This window comes from Pelophylax lessonae, assembly GCF_965119305.1.
Source record: "Pelophylax lessonae genome assembly, chromosome: 4".
Classification (NCBI taxonomy): Eukaryota; Metazoa; Chordata; class Amphibia; order Anura; family Ranidae; genus Pelophylax; species Pelophylax lessonae.
Window position 1 is genome coordinate 614,700,656 of NC_138771.1, and position 25,660 is coordinate 614,726,315.

At 44.2% G+C, this 25,660-nt stretch overlaps 1 protein-coding gene across 1 annotated transcript in view; it reads left to right on the forward strand.

Annotated features, from left to right (window-relative positions):
- LOC309552833 (complement C3-like) overlaps positions 1 to 22,629 on the forward strand; it is a gene marked incomplete at its 3' end in the record, with an annotated part of 41,886 nt that extends 19,257 nt beyond the window's left edge. The window contains exons 3-5 of the mRNA XM_082253742.1: positions 1,141 to 1,306; positions 2,799 to 2,872; positions 22,582 to 22,629. Coding sequence (XP_082109868.1) covers positions 1,141 to 1,306; positions 2,799 to 2,872; positions 22,582 to 22,629 — 288 coding nt within the window. The remainder of the gene's footprint in view (positions 1 to 1,140; positions 1,307 to 2,798; positions 2,873 to 22,581) is intronic.
- Between the last annotated feature and the right edge of the window lie 3,031 nt (positions 22,630 to 25,660).

Sequence of the window (25,660 nt, forward strand, 5' to 3'; positions counted from 1 at the left end):
AACTTTTATTGCCACTGACCCCCCCCCCCCCACATTAGTGGTCAGTGACAGTGGCAGTTAACCCCCCACCACCACCTGCAATGGTGGTCATGGTATTGAAATTTGAACCCATCATCCCCCTTTCTGCATTTCTGTTCATGACAGTAAAATTTAACCTCCCCCCTTCCCCTGCCACACACACCTTTTGCCTAATGCATCGTACACACGGTCAGATAATCATTCAATTTAAATCGCTTTCAAATTGATCGCACGATAATCTAATAATTAGTACACAGCTTTTGACAGCCGATGACGACATTTCTTCCAACAAAACCTGAAGGGACCAACACGAAAACTTTTGTCGTTTGATAGCTTAGCGGACGACAGTACAGTATGCGTTTGCTAAAAATGGATAGACAAAGACCATGCATGATCAGAAACATGAAAATAACCCAGAAAAAGCCTGGCTGTCATTGTTTTGGTTTTGCACTATCCGATACATAGCTACGCAACCAGGAAGCTTTTCCAGAAGCGTACAAAAAAATTCATACATTTAGTACGCACTGTTGAATTCGATACTAGTATCATGAAACAAAATGTGAACGATAAGTCGCCTGATTATCTGATTGTGTGTACAAAGCATTATCGCGCCGCAGGTTGCTGTCTATCTGGTAGGGGCCCCAGTGCATTACTTTGCCTAGGGGCCCATGAGGCTATTAAGACTGCCCTGCAGACATGATTATCAGCTTTTTATAACCATAGTTATCAGAATATAGAAAGCATTTTCTCCTCTACTTTGAGCATTTACTCTCTCAACTCCTTGTATACGAATAGCAGAAAAGTCTCCATCATGCAGCTCATTAAAAGGCTTTGCTACATAGTAATTCCAATGGTTTAGGAATGGGATGTCCAACAAGCTTATATAGGTGTGATGGATGGACAGGTGTCTACACACGTTTGGCCACAGTATATCAGAATTCAATATTTTTCATGATGGTGGTCCTTTAAAGTGTAGAAACCCAGTAAGTATCTGGATAAGAATTAGTAGACCAAATGCAAAGTATATTCAATTATTTTGTGTCTGCAAATGTTGTCAATCACAGTGAACTGATTTGATATATACAAATCTTAAATTGTTTTATACATTTGTGTATATTGTAGATGCCTTCATTCGCACGTTACACAAGAATTCTACAAAAAAAGCACTTTGTCACCGTGACAGTGAAGTCCACACAGTGTTACCTGCGCAAAACTGTCTTAATGTCACCAGAAGCTGGATACATTTTCATACAGACAGACAAAACTGTTTACACTCCAGGGTCTACAGGTAAAATTGAATATTATTCTTGATATGTAAATGCTAAAGCATAGTTTCCAACATTTAAAAAAAATTTCCAGGGACACTTTGCAGCACAGCTATCAGTTACCACACCCACTTCCCAGAAGCTCCCCCCCACTCTGCATAATTAATCTCGCCTACTTATCAGATTATAGGGTCTACTCAATATAGAGAGAATTACAGGAGATTAGAAAAGGGAATTTAAAACTTAAGACCACAGTAGCAGATTTGGAATAATTCTCCCATTCAGCTGCACTACTTCTGTGTAACATTTATGGGCAGCCCGATTAACAGGCACTTCCGGGGACAATGTAAATTACCTGGGACAGGCTTCTATTTGCAGGGACTGTCCCAGGAAAAGAGGGACAGTTGGCAAGTATGCTAAAGGGATATGATATGGAAATGACTTTCCCCCTGCCCCAAAGCACCCCCAATGTTGAGGGCAGTGTTAATTTTGTCGACTAAAACTGACTAAAACATTTTCGTCAACTAAATTAACACAATTTTAGTCAACTAAATTACGACTAAAACTAAAACAATTCAGATGACTAAAATACGACTAAAACTAAAATGGCATTTTAGTCTTAAGACTAAAATACGACTAAAACTAAAATGGCATTTTAGTCAAAAGACTATAACTAAAACTAAATTGAAATTTGCTGCCAAAATTAACACTGGTGTAGTGCTGTGCTAGTGCATGCTCAAAGCTTAATACCATAAATAATAACATATTTGATTTTTCACTCCATGACCAGCAGTAGTATATAATGAGTTTGGAAATTGTAGAGAAATGCTTAAACAATGCATTACAAATTACAATTGAACTACACCCATTCGATTATAGATGACTAAAATGAGTTTTAGTCGACTAAAATGTAGGACGTTTTAGTCTACTAAAATGTAGGACGTTTTAGTCGACTAAAATGTACTGGAGTTTTAGTCGACTAAATACGACTAAAACTAAAACACTTGCAGAAGACTAAAATGGGACTAAAACTAAAATGCCATTTTAGTCCTAAGACTAAGACTAAAACTAAATTAAAATTTGCTGCCAAAATTAACACTGGTTGAGGGCATGTGGCCTGGTTATGGTTCAGGAAGGGGGGGGGGGGGGCGCTTGCTCACCTTCCGCTCTTCCTGACCTGCCAGGCTGCATGCTCAGGTAAGTTTCTGGTATGGATTTAGGGAGGACCCCACACAGTTTTTTTTTTTTTTTTGGTGTGGGGTTCCCCTTAAAAATCCATACCAGATGGGGGCTGAAGGGCTAAATATTTCAAACAGAGCAGCCACCAGCACTCATTATTCATGTAAGTACCGTCCCTGGTGCTGATTAACAAAATGCATCATTAACCTAGAGCTATAAAGCATTTAAGTTTATTAGAAAATTAGACTAAAATGGCTGTTCGGTTGCTGTTTTGATGAATTTTGATTGATTTAATTCACACTTTTCTTTTTTACATTATACACTTTCCATTTCCAGTTCTTGCCCGGATTTACACTGTGAATTACAATCTGAAGTCTCAGCCCAAAGAAATTATCATCTACTACTACCAGGTGAGGCTTATGATTTCATTTGTGTTAATAACTACCTCGCTGTCAGCACATCAATAAAGTTTAATTCAAGTGATTTGCAACTTACACAGAGTTAAATACTCTCTTCTGACACCCATGACAGCGCTGGGTTCCTGATTGGCTAATTACTAAGCAACTGCAGCTTGGAGGAAAGAGTAGAGATGGGCTGAACACCCCAGGTTCGGTTTTCACCAGAACTCTATGAGACCCAATATGGAAGAAATGGACTTGGATGGCGGCACTCCAAAAAATGAGTCCTTTACTGAAGAAAACAAAAATACTCTCCTTGCTAGGAAGTGTTCAGAGGGTACGATATCTAACAATCTGACTATTCTTGAGACTAGAGCTCTTGAAAATCTAAGTAAGGCTAGTAATGTTTAGTGATGTCACGAACCTAAAATTCGCCGTTCACGAACGGCGAACGTGAACATCGGCAAATGTTCGCGAACCGGCGAACCGGGCGAACCGCCATAGACTTCAATAGGCAGGCGAATTTTAAAACACACAGGGACTCTTTCTGGCCACAATAGTGATGGAAAAGTTGTTTCAAGGGGACTAACACCTGGACTGAGGCATGCCGGAGAGGGATCACGCAAAAAAAAGTTCTTAAAAATTATAATTTTTTGATAGAGAGCCAATTATTGGAAAAATTAAAAAAAAAAAAAAATAAAACATTTCTTTGGATTTAGCATCTGGGGGGTCTAAAAAGTGTACCTGTCAAGTTTCAGCTCTGTAGCATGTCCAGAACCCCTAAAAAACAGCATTTTTCTTATATTTTCAGGAATACGGCTTCTCTGCGGCTGGCTTTTTCTCTTGCAGGCATTTAGCGGGCATTTTTTTAGGCAGGCATGTCATTTTTTGTATTTAGTGTCTGGGGGGTCTAAAAAGTGTACCTGTCAAGTTTCAGCTCTGTAGCATGTCCAGAACCCCTAAAAAACAGCATCTTTATTATATTTTCAGGAATATGGCTTCTCTGCGGCTGGCTTTTTTTCTTGCAGGCATTTATCGGGCATTTTTTTAGGCAGGCATGTCATTTTTTGTATTTAGTGTCTGGGGGGTCTAAAAAGTGTACCTGTCAAGTTTCAGCTCTGTAGTATGTCCAGAACCCCAAAAAAACAGCATTTTTCTTATAATTTTTAGTAGAAAACGAATGCAGTGTCTTTCCAGCTGTCTTTTTTTCTTTCTGGCAAGCTGAAATATGATATGCCAAGGCAAACATGCCTATCAGTTGAGCTATGACACAGACAACACTGCACACATGGGGAAATATGTAAAACAAAAAACAGGAAAAGGAAATTAGGTGACGGTCACAAAACATGATATTGTGATTGGCCAAATAAAAAGTCGCCTCGCGATGAGGTCGCGCCAAAGTCGCGCTAAGTCGCGCCAAAGTCGCACTGGAAGCGACGCTACTTTAGTGGTAGCGGCAGTGTAAACCAGCACTAAAACATCCAGTGTGTGAATACGATCAGGTATGATGTTTTATCGGTCAAGTAGTGTAAGGGTTACGCCCGTCGTCCGCTTCACAGTGACAGACCAAACTCTGACAGACCAAACTCCCCGTTTAACAGTCAGTCAGTCCATTTGCACAACCGCAAACTCCCCATTTGCACAAGGTTGGATACCAGCTAGCCATGTCCCGTTCCTTGTCCTCACTGACATCATTGAAGGTCTCTTCCTCCACCCAGCCACGTACAACACCAAGGGTCCCCGAAAGGTGACAACAAGCCCCCTGGGACGCCTGCTGTGGCTGGTATTCCACCTCCTCAAAGCCAACATCCTCCTCTGACTTCTCTTCTTCAGACTCCTCTCTCTGCGTTGCCACAGGTCCAGCAATTGACAACGACAAGGCTGCTTCTGGTGGTGATGGGGACCACAACTCTTCCTCTTCATGCTCATCTACAGCCTGATCCAGTACTCTTCGCAGGGCACGCTCCAGAAAAAACGCATATGGGATGAGGTCGATGATGTTGCCTTGGGTTCGACTGACCACCAGGGTTGTCACCTCCGCAAAAGGACGCATGAGCCTACAGCCATTGTTCATGAGCATTCATTAACGCGGCCAAAAAATACCCAGCTCCGCAGAAAGGATGAAAGAAAATTAATGTTTTTTCTATGAAAAATTATCCTGCGGATCGCTTTTGGTCTGTTCACAATGAAGCAACGACCTTATCATCTGGGGTGTGCCAACACAATCCTAGAGGTGATCGCTTCATTGTGATACGCAAGCCCCTTCACCACGACAAGGTAACGATCACGAAGGTGAATTGACACATGTATGTGCCTTTTTTTTTTGTTTTTTGTTTTTTTGCAGCCACAGTGTAGCACCAGAGGCCAGAAAAATTAGGCATGTACACATGCATGAAAAAGCAGGTATTGTTGCAGCCACTGCTGTAGCAGCGGCCTGAAAAATTGAGGTTTTAAGGCAGAAAGTGCACTAAAAAATTGCGGCTTGAACCGTAGTTGGTGGCGGAGACGTCACGTAAGTCATCCGGCATGCAGAGAATGATTATATACAGCAGCGTGTGGACCATTTTTAGGCCAAGGCATCTCAGTCATCACCAGGCCTTTTTTAGTCAAATGCATCCCCCACTGTCAGTCCCTTCGGGATCCATGCCTCATTCATCTTAATAAACGTGAGGTAATCAAGACTTTTTTGACCTAGGCGACTTCTCTTCTCAGTGACAATACCTCCTGCTGCGCTGAAGGTCCTTTCTGACAGCACACTTGAAGCGGGGCAGGCCAGAAGTTCAATGGCAAATTGGGATAGCTCAGGCCACAGGTCAAGCCTGCACACCCAGTAGTCAAGGGGTTCATCGCTCCTCAGAGTGTCGATATCTGCAGTTAAGGCAAGGTAGTCTGCTACCTGTCGGTCGAGTCGTTCTCTGAGGGTGGACCCCGAAGGGCTGTGGCGATGCATAGGACTAAAAAAGCTCCGCATGTCCTCCATCAACAAGACGTCTGTAAAGCGTCCTGTCCTTGCCGGCGTGGTTGTGGTGGTAGGAGGAGGATTACTTTCACCTCTTCCCCTGTTGGATTCCCGTTGTGCTGTGACATCACCCTTATATGCTGTGTAAAGCATACTTTTTAACTTATTTTGTAGCTGCTGCATCCTTTGCGACTGCCGGTAATTGGGTAACATATCACAGACTTTCTGCTTATACCGGGGGTCTAGTAGTGTGGCCACCCAGTACAGGTCGTTCTCCTTCAGCCTTTTTATACGAGGGTCCTTCAACAGGCATGACAGCATGAAAGACCCCATTTGCACAAGGTTGGATGCCGAGCTACTCATGTCCAATTCCTCGTCCTCACTGATGTCATTGAAGGTGTGTTCTTCCCCCCAGCCACGTACAACACCACGGGTACCAGATAGGTGACAACGAGCACCCTGGGATGCCTGCTGTGGTTGGTGTTCCTCCTCCTCAAAGCCACATTCCTCCTCTGACTCCTCTTCCTCACACTCCTCTTCCAGTGTTGCCGCAGGTCCAGCAATCGATGGTAAGGCTGTTTCTGGTGGTGGTGATGGTGACCACAACTCTTCCTCTTCCTCTTCACGCTCATCTACGGCCTGATCCAGCACTCTTCGCAGGGCACGCTCCAGGAAAAAAACATATGGGATGATGTCGCTGATGGTGCCTTCGGTGCGACTCACTAGGTTTGTCACCTCCTCAAAAGGACGCATGAGCCTACAGGCATTGCGCATGAGCGTCCAGTAACGTGGCAAAAAAATACCCAGCTCCGCAGAGGCTGTCCTAGCACCCCGGTCATACAAATACTCGTTGACCGCTTTTTCTTGTTGGAGCAGGCGGTCGAACATTAGCAGTGTTGAATTCCAACGTGTCGGGCTGTCGCAAATCAAGCGCCTCACTGGCATGTTGTTTCGCCGCTGAATATCTGCAAAGTGCGCCATGGCCGTGTAGGAACGCCTGAAATGGCCACACACCTTCCTGGCCTGCTTGAGGACGTCCTGTAAGCCTGGGTACTTCTGCACAAAACGTTGCACAATTAGATTCAACACATATGCCATGCACGGCACATGTGTCAACTTGCCCAAATTCAATGCCGCCAACAAATTGCTGCCGTTGTCACACACCACTTTGCCGATCTCCAGTTGGTGCGGGGTCAGCCACTGATCTACCTGTGCGTTCAGGGCGGACAGTAGTGCTGGTCCGGTGTGACTCTCTGCTTTCAGGCAAGTCAACCCCAAGACAGCGTGACACTGTCGTATCCGGCATGTGGAATAGCCCCTGGGGAGCTGGGGGGGTGCAGTTGGTGTGGAGCAAGACGCAATAGCAGAAGAGGACTCAGCCGAGGAGGTTAGCAAAGAGGATGGAGTAGGAGGAGTAGAGGAGGTGGCAGCAGGCCTGCCTGCAAGTCGTGGCGGTGTCACCAACTCCTCTGCAGCAGAGCCACGCATTCCATGCTTGGCAGCCGCCAGCAGGTTTACCCAATGCGCAGTGTAAGTTATATACCTGCCCTGACCGTGCTTTGCAGACCAGCTATCAGTGGTCAGATGGACCCTTGCCCCAACACTGTGTGCCAGACGGGACATGATTTCCTTTTCCACAATAGAGTACAGGTTGGGGATTGCCTTTTGTGAAAAATAATTTCGGCCGGGTACCTTCCACTGCGGTGTCCCAATAGCGACAAATTTTTTGAAGGCCTCAGACTCCACCAGCTTGTATGGTAAAAGCTGGCGGGCTAAGAGTTCCGACAAGCCAGACGCCGGGCAAGGGGGTGACTCTGTGAGATTGGCTTCTTACGCTCAAACATTTCCTTCACAGACACCTGACTGTGGGCAGGTGACGAGCAGGAACTGCTGAAGGTGAGAGGCGGAGGGGCGGGTTGTTGATAGGGGGCATGGAGGACAGCAGTGGTTGACGTGGCTGAAGATGCTGGACCAGGAGGAGGATGGTGGCTTTCAGTTTGTGTGCTGCTTTTACTCATGTGTTGATCCCATAAGCGTTTGTGATGTGAGATCATGTGCCTTCGCAAAGCAGTTGTACCTAGGTGGGTGTTGGACTTCCCACGACTCAGTTTCTTTTGGCAAAGGTTTCAAATGGCATCGCTGATATCAGAGGCAGACACACAAAAAAAATGCCACACTGCTGAGCTTTGCAAGGACGGCATTCTGGTGGTGGCAACAGCTTGCGTTGATTGGCGTGCTGTCTGGCTGACCCCGGGTGCCGAATCTACATGCTGTCTGACTGCGCCACTAGCTCCTTGCGATGACCTCCTCCCCCTGCTTCCAACTCGTCTCCTCCTCCTCTCTGTCTCCCCATCTGAACTTTCCCCCTCTTCTTCTGCTCTTCGAGCAGGCACCCAGGTGACATCCACAGACACATCGTCATCATCAGCCGCTTCACTTGACAACTCAGCAAAGGCAGCAGCAGCAGGTACAACATCATCATCATCATCATCATCACAATGTACGTCCATGTGTATAATGCTGCCTGACTGAGACATATCCCCGTTATCTACATCCTCTGGCACTAATAGTTGCGCATCACTTATTTCTTCCAACTGATGTGAAAATAACTCCTCTGATGGATCAAGTGAAGCGGCTGTGGTGCTAGTGTTGGTGGTGGTGCCGGCGGGCTGGCGAGTGGTAAATTGAGAGGTGCCCGAAGCTGAGCTGGAGGAGGATGGTACATTAAGGTTCCGAGCGGAAGCTGTAGTTGATTGGGTGTCCTGTGTAAGCCAGTCAACTATGGCCTCAGAATTTTTTGAGTTCAGGGTCTGTGGTGGCCTCTGAACACTGGGCATTATTCTAGGGCCTAAGGAAATCACAGCACCACGACCACGACGGCCCTTGCGGGGTGGCCTGCCTCTGCCTGTCATTTTTTTTAATGTGTTGTTACTGTTGTACTATGAGTGCAAGCTGCTGTGCCACCTTATATATCAGTGGTGGGTGGGCAGTGGCACAGTACACTCTCTGTGGACCTGACAGCAGTCACTGGCACCCAGGCAACTGCAATTTAAAAAATATATATATTTTTTTTTTTACTTTGCAAGCTGCTGTGCCACCTTATATATCAGTGGTGGGTGGGCAGTGGCACAGTACACTCTCTGTGGACCTGACAGCAGTCACTGGCACCCAGGCAACTGCAATTTAAAAAATATATATATATTTTTTTACTTTGCAAGCTGCTGTGCCACCTTATATATCAGTGGTGGGTGGGCAGTGGCACAGTACACTCTCTGTGGACCTGACAGCAGTCACTGGCACCCAGGCAACTGCAATTTAAAAAAATATATATTTTTTTTTACTTTGCAAGCTGCTGTGCCACCTTATATATCAGTGGTGGGTGGGCAGTGGCACAGTACACTCTCTGTGGACCTGACAGCAGTCACTGGCACCCAGGCAACTGCAATTTAAAAAAATATATTTTTTTTTTACTTTGCAAGCTGCTGTGCCACCTTATATATCAGTGGTGGGTGGGCAGTGGCACAGTACACTCTCTGTGGACCTGACAGCAGTCACTGGCACCCAGGCAACTGCAATTTAAAAAAAATATATATTTTTTTTTACTTTGCAAGCTGCTGTGCCACCTTATATATCAGTGGTGGGTGGGCACACAGTGGCACTGCAGTGGGCACAGTACACTCTGTGGACCTGACAGTCACTGGCAGCCTAGGCAACTGCAATAATAAAAAATATTTTTTTTTTTCAATTTATTGCAACAAGATGCTGTGCCACCGTATATATATCAGTGGTGGGCAGTGCACTGCAGTGGGTACAGTGCACTCTGTGGACCTGACACAGCACTCACTGCAATTATGACAGAGGAAAAAAAAAAATATTTTTTAAAATGCCAGGTACTGTGCCTGTGCCACCCGAAATGAGTGTGGTGTGCACACAGTACAGTCTGTGGTAGGTCTTTGGCCTCTCACACACAGCGGGCAGGCAACTGCAGTGTACAATAGATATATATATATATATATATATATATATATATATATATATATATATATTGTGACAGGAAGTCAGGTAAATCTGGGAATGTAGTCACTGAGAGGAGACACATTCCCACCTGCTTTGAAAAGTTCACTGATACTATAGGGTGTTGGCTGCAAAAAGAGCCAGCAGGAAGTTGAAAACCATTCAGCTGTTCAGAATGAGGAGATCAAGGCCTCTATAATTTGTCCAGAGAAAATCTATTGAGTGCTGCCTCCTGTCGCCGTGTGGGCTGGGAGAGGAAGGCAGACATACGTGTACCTCCCGACGCCGTGTGGGCATGGGAGAAGGACTGCTGCCTCCTGTCGCCGTGTGGGCTGGGAGAGGGGGACAGTCGGATGTGTGCCTCCCGACAAGCTGGTGAGCATGGGAGAAGACCCCCTACAGTGATGTGAAGCTAAGGAGGGTAACCACGAGTGAAGACGTCTCAAAGGTGAGAAGACAAAGTGTTCCATGTGAAGAGTGTGAAGAGTAAAGGGACCTGTTAAATGAACTGTGTTCAATGTGAAGAATCTGAAGAGTAAAGGATCCTGTTATAAATGAACATGTGCTGTGTGAAAGAAAACAAAGGGACATGTTCAATGGACAATGTTTGTGCTGTGTGAAAAGCAAACAAATGGACATTTGAGTGTCTGCTGTAGGATCAGCAGTGTCGGCCCAACAGTAGGTTGGGAAGACTTCTTAGGTAGGTTCCAGCGTGAGAAGGTAGCCGCCCACAGAGGCAAGGATTTATTTTGTCTTTTATTTTATTTTGGCTGTTTTGATGCTTGCAATTGTGTTAAGTAAATTGCATGAATAAATCAGTCTTGTTTTCAACCTCTGCTCGGCTATCTCTCTGTGAAAACGCACCCCAAAGGGGTCACCCATACGCCTACCACCGAGCTAATCCCTTACATATGGTGGAGGTATGCAGTGGGCATAAGCAGAGATCCCTGCAAGGAAGTGCAAATGTTTGATGAACTTTATCTGGTGCATGAGATTGCACAATCTATGTGTGCAGGAGAGAAGATCCTGACAAAAAAAAAAAAAAGTGTTTTAAAGAGACAGCGGTCTCAAAATTATTTGATGAACTTTGTTGTGTCTGGTGCAAGTGACTGCACAAACTGTGTGTGCAGGAAAAGAGATCTTGCAAGAGAGAGAAAAACTACATGTGTTAAAGAGACAGTGGTCTGAAAATTTTTTGCTGGACTGTGAAAAATTTGTTTGTGGAGTTATTGAAGATGGGGCGTTCAAAACGCCTGAAGAATGCAAAGATAGATGAAATGAGAGACCGGATTCTATGGATGGAGGGGATGTTACCGTCTGAACCAGCCCCATCCATGCCTAAAGAGAGTCTACTAAAGAGGAAGGTTGTTGTCCCTAGCAACACTGATGAAACTGCTATGGAGACGCAGTGTGCTCAGATGAAAAGTAAACCCAAAATGGGGGAGATGCTGAAACAACGGAGCTTTGCAGCTCAACAAAAGGCTCATCAAGAGAGCATGGCAGGCTGGAAACAGAGACGCCAGCAGCCAATGGAGGCCATCGGTTTGGAGGAAACCGAGTATGTGTGCAGGGCTGAGTTGGATGCCTTGCAACGGAAAATGGAAGAAAAGGAACAAGCCTTGGAATTGCTTAAAATGGAGCATAGAAACTTGCAGGAAATGAATGAACTACTCAAGTCTCATGTGTTACAGTGGGAAGAATCCACTGCTCTTCTTTTGGTCGAGTTGCAAAAATGTCAAGACACTATAAAGGAGAAAGATACCATCCTCATGGAAAAGGAAATTGAAATTCAGACTTTGCAGAAGCAAAGTATGTGTGAAATGTTGGAGTTGCGTAATCAGCTGGAAAAAAGTCTTCAGTGTTTGGAAGTTACAAAAATAGACCTGCAGGAGTCGCAGGAACAGAATGTCGCTCTGAAAACGACATTGTCTCTCAGCGACAACGAGAAAAGTGAAAGAGAGGCTAAATTACTGAGTACTGTGTATGAGCTCACCACTTTGAGCAATGTGGTAGATGAATTACGTGCAGACTGTGAAAGTTGGAAAGGTGAAGCCCAACGTTTCCAGCAGCAGTTAAAGGAGAAAGAAGCCTGTGTGGCAGAATTACAGCCTCATTCCCAGAAACTAGCCAATGAGGTGAAGGCTCTTATGCAGGGAAAAGGAGATTGTGAACATAAGAGGGAAAAAGTAGAGGCACAGCTTCTGGAATCGCAAGTCAAGGTGTCAGAAGGTGACCGATTGTGTGCTAAGCTGTCAGAGAAGGCAAACCGACTGCAGGTTGAGTTGGACAATGTTACAAATCAGCTTTCTCAAGCAGACAGCAAATCTAGAGAAATTGCGGAAGATTTTTCTATCTTGGAATCGCAGCTGCAAGACACGCAGGAACTCTTACAGGAAGAGAGGTGTCAAAGGCTGAGTTTTAGCACAAAGCTCAAACAAATGGAAGATGAGAAAAATGGCTTCCTGGAACAATTAAAAGAGGAGGCGGAAGAAAAGAAAAACCTATCAGAGCAAGTCGCAACATTGCAAGCTCAGATAGCGGATATGAAAAAACGCATGGAAGAAAGCGTTGGTTCATTACAGTGTGTTGAAGATGTGAAAAAGAAGTTTGATCAGATGCTTGGTGAAGAGAAGACTGTGTCTGCAAAATATGCAGAAGAACGCGCACGTGAAGAAACGGAGGTGCGTGATAACGAGAGCAAAGCCCTGTTCTTGGCTCGCTCCTTGGAGGAAGCTCTAGAGTGTAAGGCTGAACTAGAAAGAGTTAACCAACAGCTGTGTACAGAAATGGAAGATTTGGTCCGCTCCAAGGATGATGTTGTGAAAAGAGTTCAGGAGCTAGAAAAGTCTAAGCGAGCCTTAGAACAGCAAGTAGAAGAGATGAAGATTCCGTTGCAGGAACTGGAAGAGGAATTCCAGGCAACAGAGGATCTGTCCCAAAGAGGGGATAGTGTGCCTGATGCAGTTTTTAAAAGGATCAGTGTTTTGGGGTCTGTCCTGAGTGAGCCTCAGAAATGTGATGACATGTGGCTTGAATCACCCCTGTGGAATAAACCGTTCCTTCAAAAACTTCAGCAAACAAAGGAGCTGTGTAAGAAATGTGATGTTTTCTCAGTTCAGGCTGAAAACCTAGTGGAGAAAACTAAAGCGGAGAAAACTAAAGCAAGTGATATAAATCTGGGAGAAAAAAGCAAACGCCACCTAGTGGAGAAAACTAAGGCTGTTGATGAAAACGTGAAGCAAATTAAGTTCAAGTGCCTTTCAGGGAATATTTCCAAAATGGAACTGGTGAAAGACAGGTGGCAGAAATTTGATCGTGATCTTGAGATACATTCCATGTGGAATTCAGATAGAGAAAAGGAACTAGGTGACCTTGAGCGGTCAAATAGTTCAGCAGAAAGTGCATTGAAGAAACCTGTAAAAGAATGTGTTGCAGTTCCATGCTTCTTCACTGATGCAGGGAGGAGGTCTATAATGGATACCACCCAGATCGCTGGGTTCAACTGTGTTGTTGCCTTTAACCCCTATGTTGGTGGAAGGAAAGTTGATGATGTTCTGGTTGGCTACTTCTGTGAAAAGTTTGGCAAGAAATATAAACTGAATATCAAATCAAATAGTAGGCCTTTACTGCGACTCGCTCAGGAGGGCGAAAAGTTTAAGAAGTTGATGAGTGCAAATGCTTCAGATCTGCCTATGAATATGAAATGTTTGAATGATATTGATATCTCTGGGAAAAGGAACAGGGGTCACTTTGAAGAAATGTGTGACAGCCTGTTGTCTCAATTGGAAAATCCTCTGCACAGCATCTTAGAGCAAGCAAAGCTCAAGAAGGAAGATCATTCCCTTTTACAACAAAAAGTCAATGATTGTGTACAGCTGTATGGAGAGGCAACTCAAGTCACAGAGGGATGTCAAGAGTCCCTACTTGGAACAAAGCTTAGTGAAGCAAAGGTTCTCAAAGTTTTGTGGAAAACATTTATGGATTGCAGAGAGAGGCGTCTTAAGAATGTTGAAGACATTAAGACTAGCCCAATTGAGTTGCCTATGGATCACGGTCCTCCATGGTGGATTGGACAGACGGTTATGAGGGACAAGCTGTCTGACATTTATGAGAAAGCTGTCAATGAAGATGACAGAAACGAGAAGGAGCAAAATTATGCCAAAAATGCAGTTGAAGAATGTGTATATGAGATGAGAGACAAACTGTGTGGCATTTATGAGAAATCTGTCACTGAAGATGACAGAAACAGTTTCATCCGGAAGCTTGAGGATAATAGGAGGCTTATCAGTGAGTCAGCAGTGCCTGACACATGCGTGCCTGGAAATATGTGTCCCAACCCTAGGGTTGAAACAAGAGGGGGGGGTATGTGACAGGAAGTCAGGTAAATCTGGGAATGTAGTCACTGAGAGGAGACACATTCCCACCTGCTTTGAAAAGTTCACTGATACTATAGGGTGTTGGCTGCAAAAAGAGCCAGCAGGAAGTTGAAAACCATTCAGCTGTTCAGAATGAGGAGATCAAGGCCTCTATAATTTGTCCAGAGAAAATCTATTGAGTGCTGCCTCCTGTCGCCGTGTGGGCTGGGAGAGGAAGGCAGACATACGTGTACCTCCCGACGCCGTGTGGGCATGGGAGAAGGACTGCTGCCTCCTGTCGCCGTGTGGGCTGGGAGAGGGGGACAGTCGGATGTGTGCCTCCCGACAAGCTGGTGAGCATGGGAGAAGACCCCCTACAGCGATGTGAAGCTAAGGAGGGTAACCACGAGTGAAGACGTCTCAAAGGTGAGAAGACAAAGTGTTCCATGTGAAGAGTGTGAAGAGTAAAGGGACCTGTTAAATGAACTGTGTTCAATGTGAAGAATCTGAAGAGTAAAGGATCCTGTTATAAATGAACATGTGCTGTGTGAAAGAAAACAAAGGGACATGTTCAATGGACAATGTTTGTGCTGTGTGAAAAGCAAACAAATGGACATTTGAGTGTCTGCTGTAGGATCAGCAGTGTCGGCCCAACAGTAGGTTGGGAAGACTTCTTAGGTAGGTTCCAGCGTGAGAAGGTAGCCGCCCACAGAGGCAAGGATTTATTTTGTCTTTTATTTTATTTTGGCTGTTTTGATGCTTGCAATTGTGTTAAGTAAATTGCATGAATAAATCAGTCTTGTTTTCAACCTCTGCTCGGCTATCTCTCTGTGAAAACGCACCCCAAAGGGGTCACCCATACGCCTACCACCGAGCTAATCCCTTACAATATATATATATATATATATATATAGGAAAAACTCTATTACCAGTTACCAGCCCTTAAAAGGGCTTTTGGGGACGCTAAATATATATATATATGTATATATATAAATAAAAAAAAAAAAACCTCAATTACCAGCCCTTAAAAGGGCTTTTGGGGACACTAGATAGATATATATATATATATATATATAAGAAGAAACAACTCAATTACCAGCCCTTAAAAGGGCTTTTGGGGACGCTATATATATATATATATATATATATATATATATATATATATATATATATAAAAAAATACACAAATACCAGCCCTTAGAAGGGCTTTTTGGGGTGCTGTCCTTACAGCAGTAGTGGACCAAGAACACTGCAAGACCAGGAACACTGACTAACTGTCCCTAGCTTAACAGCAGCAGCAGCAGCAGCAGCTCTCTCCCTACTCTCACTACACACACTGCTTCAGAATGATCTAAGATGGATGCTGCCCTTGCTTATTTATAGGAGGTGGGAGGGTGTGGGAGGGAGGTATGCTGATTGGCTGGAAATGTGTCTGCTGACTGTGAGGTTCAGGGTCAAAGTTTGCCTCAATGATGTATTATGGGGGGCGGACCGAACATCGCATATGTTCGCCCGCAGTGGCGAACGCGAACATGCGAAGTTCGCCGGGAACTGTTCGCCGGCGAACAGTTCTATACATCTCTAGTAATGTTGTGATCAGAAATGCTGATAAGGGGGGATCTGTAGTGGTCCTTGATTCTGATGTATAAAAAAATGAGGCTTTACGTCAACTCTCATATCACGATACTTATTCAAGACTAAGGGCCCTACATGCAGCTTTAAGCAAGATCTACTTCTCTTATTCAGTAGAGCGGTGTCTGCTAGTATCTTTACCCCAGAAGAAAGGGACATGTTTATCCCTGAGGCCCCCATTATGCCCTTTTTCCATAATTTACCCAAGGTTCATAAGGGACTGAACCCACTGCTGGGGAGATCTATAGTGGCTGGGATTGGGTCCCTTAATGAATGGTTGGGTCAATGGATTGATCATCAACTGCAGCCCCTTGTACTGAGCATGCCTGGCTATCTCAGGGACACTAAACAATTGTTGACTGAGATTCAAGACACTAGATGAAATGTTGATTATGTCTGGATTACTTGGGATGTAACCAGCCTGTATTCCTCTATTTCCCATGACCTTGCTATTCAAGCCGTATCGTACTTTTTGAAACATTTTTCTGACTTTTCTCTTATTCATCAAGAATTCATCTTGCTCAGATTGGAATATTTATTGACATAATTTCTTTATGTTCGTTTAGGACTACTACCTCCAGAAGTGTGGGGCCTCTATAAGGGCAAAGTTTTCGCCCTCCTTGACCAACCTATATATGGGTTGGTGGGAGAGGTCCCACATTTTTGGGGCTGGTTGTCCCTATCATCCATACATCAAGCTTTCATTGCTACATTGACGATTTACTCTTTATTTGTACTAAAGACGTGGGAACTTTGGATGATTAGCTCTTATATTTCAATAATAACAATTTGAATCTACATTTTACGGGGCTTATGGACCACCAATAGGTTGCTTTTTTGGACATAGGGTGATAATGACGGGGTCATCCCCAAACTTTACAGGAAGCAGTCATCCGGTAATGTCCTGTTGAGAGCGGATTCTGGACATCCCAAACATACTATCAGAGGCATACCGGTTGGACAGTTTCTTAGACTTAAACGTATATATAGTGATGACTCAGACTTTTAGTTGGAAGTGTTGAACATGAAGAGAAGGTTTAACCACTTTAAGACCGGAAGGATTTTCCCCCTAATGGCCAGGGCCTATTTTGCGATTCGGCACTGCGTTATTTTAACGGACAATTGCGCAGTCGTGCGACGCTGTACCCAAATAAATTTGATGTCCTTTTTTTCCCACAAATAGAGCTTTCTTTTGGTTTACATAGTAGTTGAGGTTGAATAACGTAACAGTTCAGCTGCTGTTACAGACCATATCTGGATCAGGACATTGGCGAACCTACTACATACGTTCTAGACCCAGCACCTGTACTGCAGACCTGGACTTCCTGTCACCTGCATCAAGATCCAGCACCTGGGCCAATAATTGGATACCTCCTGGCTCCCCTACCCAGTACCGGCATTGGGGCTGTCCTATCCCTAATCCCCTTAGGGGGACATCTGACCTTTCCCATTTCCCTCTCTGGATGAACATTCATTGAACTGCTGACCCACCTACAACAATATAAAGAGAACCCTCTTCCTTTTGGAAACGTAGAGTATCTACCTTTGAGCCTTCTTTCCAATATCCCCTGGTAACCATCTGGCATACCCTACAAGAGACGCCACTGTGGCTTACTCTATTGGCATCCTCGCTGAAGCCCCTTGAGAGGAGGACACCACCTGGCAGCATATCTCGGTCCACTGACAACATCTTCCACAGCAGACTCTCCATCAGCTTTCTTGATCTTACCTGCTGCGACTCTCTTGTTGCACCTGGATATTCATTTGGAAATCAATGTTCTCCATCTCCAGACCCCTGAAGAAAGGCTTATCCACCTGAAACGCGTCAGTTTGGAGGATTTCCTCATCTATCTCTTAATATACCCTACAGTATATGTATTACCTACTAGGGATGATTTTTTTGCTGAAAAAGTTCGGAATTCGGCAACCAGAACCGACCAAAATGCAATGGGCCAGTAAATGGGTTTAAAAGCCTGTGATTGGACCAGAACCATTAGCAAAAGCCAATTGAGGGGGCAGGAGAATGCTAAGAATGTGATTGGAGTGACTAGGGGGTCCATTAGTGAATACGCCCCCCAGCATATAAGATAGCCCCCGCCAAATTCCTAGCATTGTTATACAGGGACATGGAAGAGAGTGGAAGCAGTTATGTTAATTTTACTTTAAAAGTGTAATTTTGCATTTATTAGTGTGAGGAAAGGGATATCTAGTGTAGTTAGGGTGCTCTTTTTCACTTTAGTTAGATGCAAAAATTTAGTTTCTGTAGGGAAAGTGTGAAGTGTCAGGGTGACCGTAATGTAGTGTAGGGTGAACTGACTGCTATGGCAGGGTGACCAAACCATTCCATATCAGGGTGACCATAATGTAGTGTAGGGTGAACTGACACTGACTGCTATGGCAGGGTGACCAAACCCTTCCATATCAGGGTGACCGCTATAGAGAAAAGCTAGTTTCTCGGAAGTCACTTTTGCTGCAGTAATATGGCTTCGCCCCTGTCAGCTTGCTTTTTGGCTGCAGGGGTCTATAGGGATTTTTTGAGCACATGTTTGGAGTCAGGCATGCCATCTGAACATGAGTATAGGAGGGAATATATACACACCCATGTATGTATATATACACCTGCACATATATAGGTGTGAAAGGAGCAGAAAACACTACTTGCGCTAATGAAATAATTAACACCGATATAGTTACGCTCCTATCACACCTATATATGTGTAAAATACATATAAGTATGTGTGTATATATACCACTATACACAAGTTCAGATGTTTTGCCTGCCTCCAAAGAACCCAAGAAAATGCCCAAAAAAACGCTAGCGTCAAAAAAAAAAAACGCCCAGGTGTGTTGTTGCAGGCATTTTTTTGGGGTATTTGGAGGCAGGCAAACATCTGAACTTGTGTATACGGGTATATATACACACATACTTATATGTATATATACACCTAGACATATATAGGTGTGATAGTAGCAGAAATATATGCTTGCGCTAATGAAATCATTTACACTAATATGGCTCCGCTCCTATAACACCTATATATGTGTAAGTGTAAAATACACTTGTATTTTACACTTAGATATGCTTGCGCTAATGAAATCATTTACACTAATATGGCTCCACTCCTATAACACCTATATATGTGTAAGTGTAAAATACACTTGGCTATAAACAAAAAAAGAGCGACAATTTTGAAAAAAAAATATATATATTTCTGCTTTATGACATTCCCCAAAAAAATGTAAAAATCAAAATTTTTTAACATTTAAGGTTTTCTGCTACATATTTTTGGTAAAAAAATCACAATAAGCGTATTTTGATTGGTTTGCGCAAAAGTTATCGTGTCTACTAACTACGGGAAAGATTTATGTCATTTTTATTTTTTTTTATTTTTTTTACTAGAAATCTGTGATTTCTTTTGTGGGACTGCGACATTGCGGCGGACAGATCGCCCCCCCTAACTGACATTTTTGACACTTTTGGGGGGTACCAGTGACATTACTACAGTAATCAGTCCTAAAAATATGCACTGTTACTGTAATAACGACACTGGCAGGGAGGGAAGGGGTTAACCCTGTGGGTGATAAAGGGGTTAAATGTGAGCCTAGGGGAGTGATTCTAACTGGGGGGTCGGCGTGGCTTCTGAAATGACCATAGAGACATGTGACCCTCTATAGAAGGATCACATGAGCTCTATGATCATTCCAGGGAGAAGAACGGTCAGCTGTGTTTACAACAGCCGACCGCTCTTCTCTCTCAGCGGGGAGCGATCACGGGTGTCAGGCGGCAATCGGAGCCGCCTGACACACATCGGGTGCAGTAAAAAGGCAGCGGGTGGTTGGGAAGTGGTTAAAGATAGGGGTTACCCGCATTATTTATTGAATCGGGCAATTCATGTTGCCAATAATACAACAAGGGACAACTTGTTTAAGGATAAGAGGAACATGAGTAAGGGTCACTTTGATAAAAAATCCCACGATATTCCCACATTTTCCATCTCCTTTAGTGTTGAATACAGCAAAATTGAGAACAATGTTAGAAAATATCTTCCAGTTTTATACAATGATTCTATCTATACCCAGAAATTATCTAAAGGTATCAAGACAGTTTCTCGTAGGGCCCCAACTTTAGGCAGAACTCTGTCTCCTAGTCTATACACGAGCAAACAACATGGTGCCCATTGGTTACAATTTAAAGGATCCTCCCAGTGTGGTGTGAACACCTGCCCTTGTTGTTTACCCATCAAGAGAGGGGAGTTAGTTCAAGCCACTGCAACTAATAAGGTACATAAAATCCGTACATTCATTAATTGTAATACTAGGTATCTAATTTATGTTATTACATGTGAATTATGTTCCATCCAATACGTGGGTCACACAACACATAGGTTAAGGGATCGCCTTCGCGATCACTTGTATGATATACACAAAAATCCCCCCACTAACGTCGCTAAACACTGAAATGAGTGTCATAACCAAGATGTCAGTGGTTTGCACATACAGGGATTATAGAAAGTAGTGCTCCCCATCCCCAAGATAGGTGGGGATAAATGCATGATGTTATGTAAAAAGGAAGTGTTTTGGATTTTTATTCTTAACACTAGAAAGCCTCTTGGACTTAATTTTGAATGGGATGTTACACATTTTTATGAGTGATTGCTCTCCTTTTTTTGTCTCCCATTCTTCTCCCCTTCCTCTTGTTTCTCTTTATTCTGCTCATTTACTAGATTTTCTTGATTTTCTTGTTTTTCTTGTTTTTCTCGTTTTTCTAATTTTTCTCGTTTTTTTTTTCATTTTCACATTTTTTCTTTTTCATTTTCATTTTTTCATGCTCTTATTTTTCTTGTGTAGCTCTGCCCCCTTAAGAGCTGTTGTTTTTTTAACACTTTTGGATTCCCCCTGGGTTACCTATAGCAACTGCATGCAGAATCTTAACACTTTACTGTCTTGGCTCAGTCAATGAACAATTTAGGGGTTGTTGTTTTTGTGGTTTTATTTAATGTTGGGATAGGAGAAGGGACGAGTGGGATACTCCAACAATTGAACTATTCAGAATGCTGAGGACTTCTGACTGAGAATGAGGCAGGGCCGCAGCTTCATCCTGCTACTAGATGAATCTGAGGTAAATGTTCCTTTTGGTAATTATACTCAGGGCACACACCAAGTACCCCCTTTCTCTGTACCAGCTGACACCCATCCCCTTACTACACTACTCCGGAGTGGCCCCCTTCTTGGTCAGGCCCTTAGACATGATCCCCTGTACTCACGATACTGCTTTCCAGATTCTCCAGTGCCTCAACTCCTCTAGTCAGCTCTCCTGGACCTTTGGGTTCAGCTCCACACCTCTGGCTCACCAGGCCGACTGCCTGCGACCACGCACCAACTACATCAGAAGAGGAGGCAGCCGCCACCCTCCTTCCGGGACTCTGCTTCCAGCCAAAGACCTTGAGCCAATGTGCCCCTAGCTTTATATACCATACCCTACAACGCAATGAGAGCGCAGTCTGTGCCAATCCCTGGGGCAGTATCAAAACCTGTGTCCTAAAAGGCCAGGTTTCCTTCACTGTCCAATGTGCCTCCCTATTGGGTACAGTGGGAACACTCCCTCAGACCATATGAATCACACACTGGGCACATTGAGCAGACCTAACTCCTGTTCTCTGTTAAAGTGGAGTTCCACCCTATTTTTATACTTACCTCCATCTTCTCGCTCCGGGTCACCTGAAAAAGAAATGGATAATCGCATATTTTTTTTTTTTTTTACTTACCTCGCAGCGAAGAAAAAATACTCACCTTACTTCCTTCTTCCTCCTTCCTCGGCCGCGGCCCGCCGTCACTTCCTGGCTCTGCAATGATTCCTGGGAGCTGAACGTCATAGCTCCCAGGAATCATTGCGCCTGCACCGGCCCCGACGTCAGTTCCGGGTCGCGCACGTCATCCCCTTCTAAACAGCTTCTGGGCATGCCCAGAAGCTGTAGAGGGATGACGCGCGTGACCCGGAAGTGACGTCGGGGCCGGCGCAGAGCATCGTGGGACCAAAGAAGGCGGAAGAAGACGCCGAAGGGGATCTCGCTGGCTTCAAGCTGCCCACAGCTGAGATGGCAGCGCTGGACAAGACGTTTGCAAGGTAAGTATTTGTCCTAACAGGTAAGTGCAACCCGGGACAGATCAGAGGCTAGCCATTGTGGAATGCACTAGCCCTGACTGTCCCGGGGGTATTATAAAAAAAAAAAAAACCAGGGTGGAACTCCGCTTTAAGCAGAGAGAATATAGAATTTACCTGCTGCTCCTCTGATAGGTAGACAGAGCCACAAACTATATTCACTCTCTAGCACCTATATAAGAGGGAGCTACACTTGTTTCCTTGTTTTTTCGTTTGCGTGCGTTCTCTCCACTCTCCCATTTTTTCCGTTCCAGTATATATGTTTATTATACTTGATGCTGTTAGCACTCTGTAATATTGCTGTATTTGACTTGATATATTTGTATGCCGATTGTCGTCATTGGTCACACTACAATGCTAGTTTGATTTAGGACATATGTATATATTCCAAAATGGGACCGACAGTTGTGTATCTTTTTGTTCCCCTATCTGAAGGTATCCCTTTGTGTTGATGATGGTTTATATGTGTCTATATTTATAAACATGTGTTGTGTGACTTATTTTATTTTATTTTATTGATGAGATTTTGGTGTCACAAAGTAGCTTTTTTGGCATTTTATTGATTTATGTTTTATTTTCTTTCTATCTGTTTCTGTTTCAGGAATATGGCCTTTACTGCTTATGGTCTATGGCCATTTCCTGTTGCTAATAGTTCATTTGTGTAGTCAAATTTTGCCTAATTGGACATGTGCGGGTGAGCCTAGTTAGAATGGTCTCTAGAGGAATTCACTGATGTATTATACCTGCACATTTGCCCATTTTTTCAGCTATGACTAAGCACCAGCTTGGGTGTGAAACACGTTAGCTGCCAGTGCCATTATCTCCGCTATGGTATGTTTATCCTTCATGTATTTTTGTATTTTTGTTTTCTTCAATAAAGGACTAATTTTTTGGAGTGCCGCCATCCAATCCATTTCTTCCATATGCTTCTGTTGCAACCAGGGCGTGCACCTGAATTTTCTCTCTGAGGCTGAACTTTGAACAGAGTTTTTTTGTCCTGGAGCAACACAGTGTCTTGTCTATGAGACCCAAACTTGAAAAATCAAAAGTCCCCATTTTGAAGGCTTATATGCAAGTTATTGGCCATAAAAAGGGTAAAAAAGGGGTAATAAAAAGATCTTTTTATAAGGAGTAGTGTTGAGCGAACACGGACTGTATTATTCGTGTTCGTACTGAATAATTGGATTTTTGTTACCCGAACACGGACACGGACACTTTACTGTATGTTCGGGTAAAAAATCCGTGTTCGGTCGTTTTATTTCCGGGTTTTGCATGTTTTGGCGCTCTTTTCATGGCGGGCTTTCAACAGCCAATCAACAATCATTTAACTGGTGTGCCTTAAGCTATCCCAGCCATGCCTGCAAATGTATGAGTAGCTGTGATTGGCCGTCTGAAGCATGTGACCAAGTCTTTATAAGTTCGAGGCAGCCGCAGCGGCGTCATTCTGCTGCTTAGCTCAGGGACAGAGCACACATCAACGTGCTGGCTGCTGATTAGGGAAAGACAGGCAGGAAAAACAAATTGGTGTCCGGATAGAATTTAGGGTCAGGTCGGAGTGTTTAGGCAGGGCGAGTTGTAGGCATTTTAGGGATAGAGTCTGCTGAATTATAGGGTCAGTGTGTTCTACAAACTACAATCGATATTGCTGTGTGGGGTGGGGTCTGCACTTAATCCTGATCTACGATCTCTTCTCAATCCTGTTAGGGAGAGGCTGCTGCTGAATTATAGGGTCAGTGTGTTCTACAAACTACAATCAATATTGCTGTGTGGGGTGGGGTCTGCACTTAGTCCCGATCTACGATCTCTTCTCAATCCTGTTAGGGAGAGGCTGCTGCTGAATTTTAGGGAAAGTGTGTTCTACAAACTACAATCGATATTGCTGTGTGGTGTGGGATAGGAGATAGGCAGGTGTCAGTGATCCACATCCATTTTTCTGTGTGTGGGCTGCAGTGAACACAATCTTTTTGGGGTGCAGTGAACACAATCTTTGTGGGGTGCAGTGAACAAAATCTTTGTGGGGTACAGTGAACACAATCTTTGTGGGGTACAGTGAACAAAATCTTTGTGGGGTACAGTGAACAAAATCTTTGTGGGGTGCAGTGAAGACAATCCTTGTGGGGTGCAGTGAAGACAATCCTTGTGGGGTGCAGTGAACAAAATCTTTGGGGGGTACAGTGAACACAATCTTTGTGGGGTGCAGTGAAGACAATCATTGTGGGGTGCAGTGAAGACAATCCTTGGGGGGTACGGTGAACACAATCTTTGTGGGGTACAGTGAACACAATCTTTGTGGGGTACAGTGAACACAATCTTTGTGGAGTGCAGTGAAGACAATCCTTGTGGGGTGCAGTGAAGACAATCCTTGTGGGGTGCAGTGAACAAAATCTTTGGGGGGTACAGTGAACACAATTTTTGTGGGGTACAGTGAACACAATCTTTGTGGGGTGCAGTGAAGACAATCCTTTTGGGGTACAGTGAACACAATCTTTGTGGGGTGCAGTGAACACAATCTTTGTGGGGTGCAGTGAACAAAATCTTTGTGGGGTACAGTGAACAAAATCTTTGTGGGGTACAGTGAACACAATTTTTGTGGGGTGCAGTGAAGACAATCCTTGTGGGGTGCAGTGAAGACAATCCTTGTGGGATGCAGTGAACAAAATCTTTGGGGGGTACAGTGAACACAATCTTTGTGGGGTACAGTGAACACAATCTTTGTGGGGTGCAGTGAAGACAATCCTTTTGGGGTACAGTGAACACAATTTTTGTGGGGTACAGTGAACACAATCTTTGTGGGGTGCAGTGAAGACAATCCTTTTGGGGTACAGTGAACACAATCTTTGTGGGGTGCAGTGAACACAATCTTTGTGGGGTGCAGTGAACACAATCTTTGTGGGGTGCAGTGAACAAAATCTTTGTGGGGTGCAGTGAACAAAATCTTTGTGGGGTACAGTGAACAAAATCTTTGTGGGGTACAGTGAACACAATTTTTGTGGGGTGCAGTGAAGACAATCCTTGTGGGGTGCAGTGAAGACAATCCTTGTGGGATGCAGTGAACAAAATCTTTGGGGGGTACAGTGAACACAATCTTTGTGGGGTACAGTGAACACAATCTTTGTGGGGTGCAGTGAAGACAATCCTTTTGGGGTGCAGTGAACACAATCTTTGTGGGGTACAGTGAACACAATCTTTGTGGGGTGCAGTGAAGACAATCCTTGTGGGGTGCAGTGAAGACAATCCTTGTGGGGTGCAGTGAACAAAATCTTTGGGGGGTACAGTGAACACAATCTTTGTGGGGTACAGTGAACACAATCTTTGTGGGGTGCAGTGAAGACAATCCTTTTGGGGTGCAGTGAACACAATCTTTGTGGGGTACAGTGAACACAATCTTTGTGGGGTGCAGTGAAGACAATCCTTTTGGGGTGCAGTGAACACAATCTTTGTGGGGTGCAGTGAACAAAATCTTTGTGGGGTACAGTAAACACAATCTTTGTGGGGTACAGTGAACACAATCTTTGTGTGGTGCAGTGAAGACAATCCTTTTGGGGTGCAGTGAACACAATCTTTGTGGGGTACAGTGAACACAATCTTTGTGGGGTGCAGTGAAGACAATCCTTGTGGGGTGAAGTGAAGACAATCCTTGTGGGGTGCAGTGAACAAAATCTTTGGGGGGTACAGTGAAC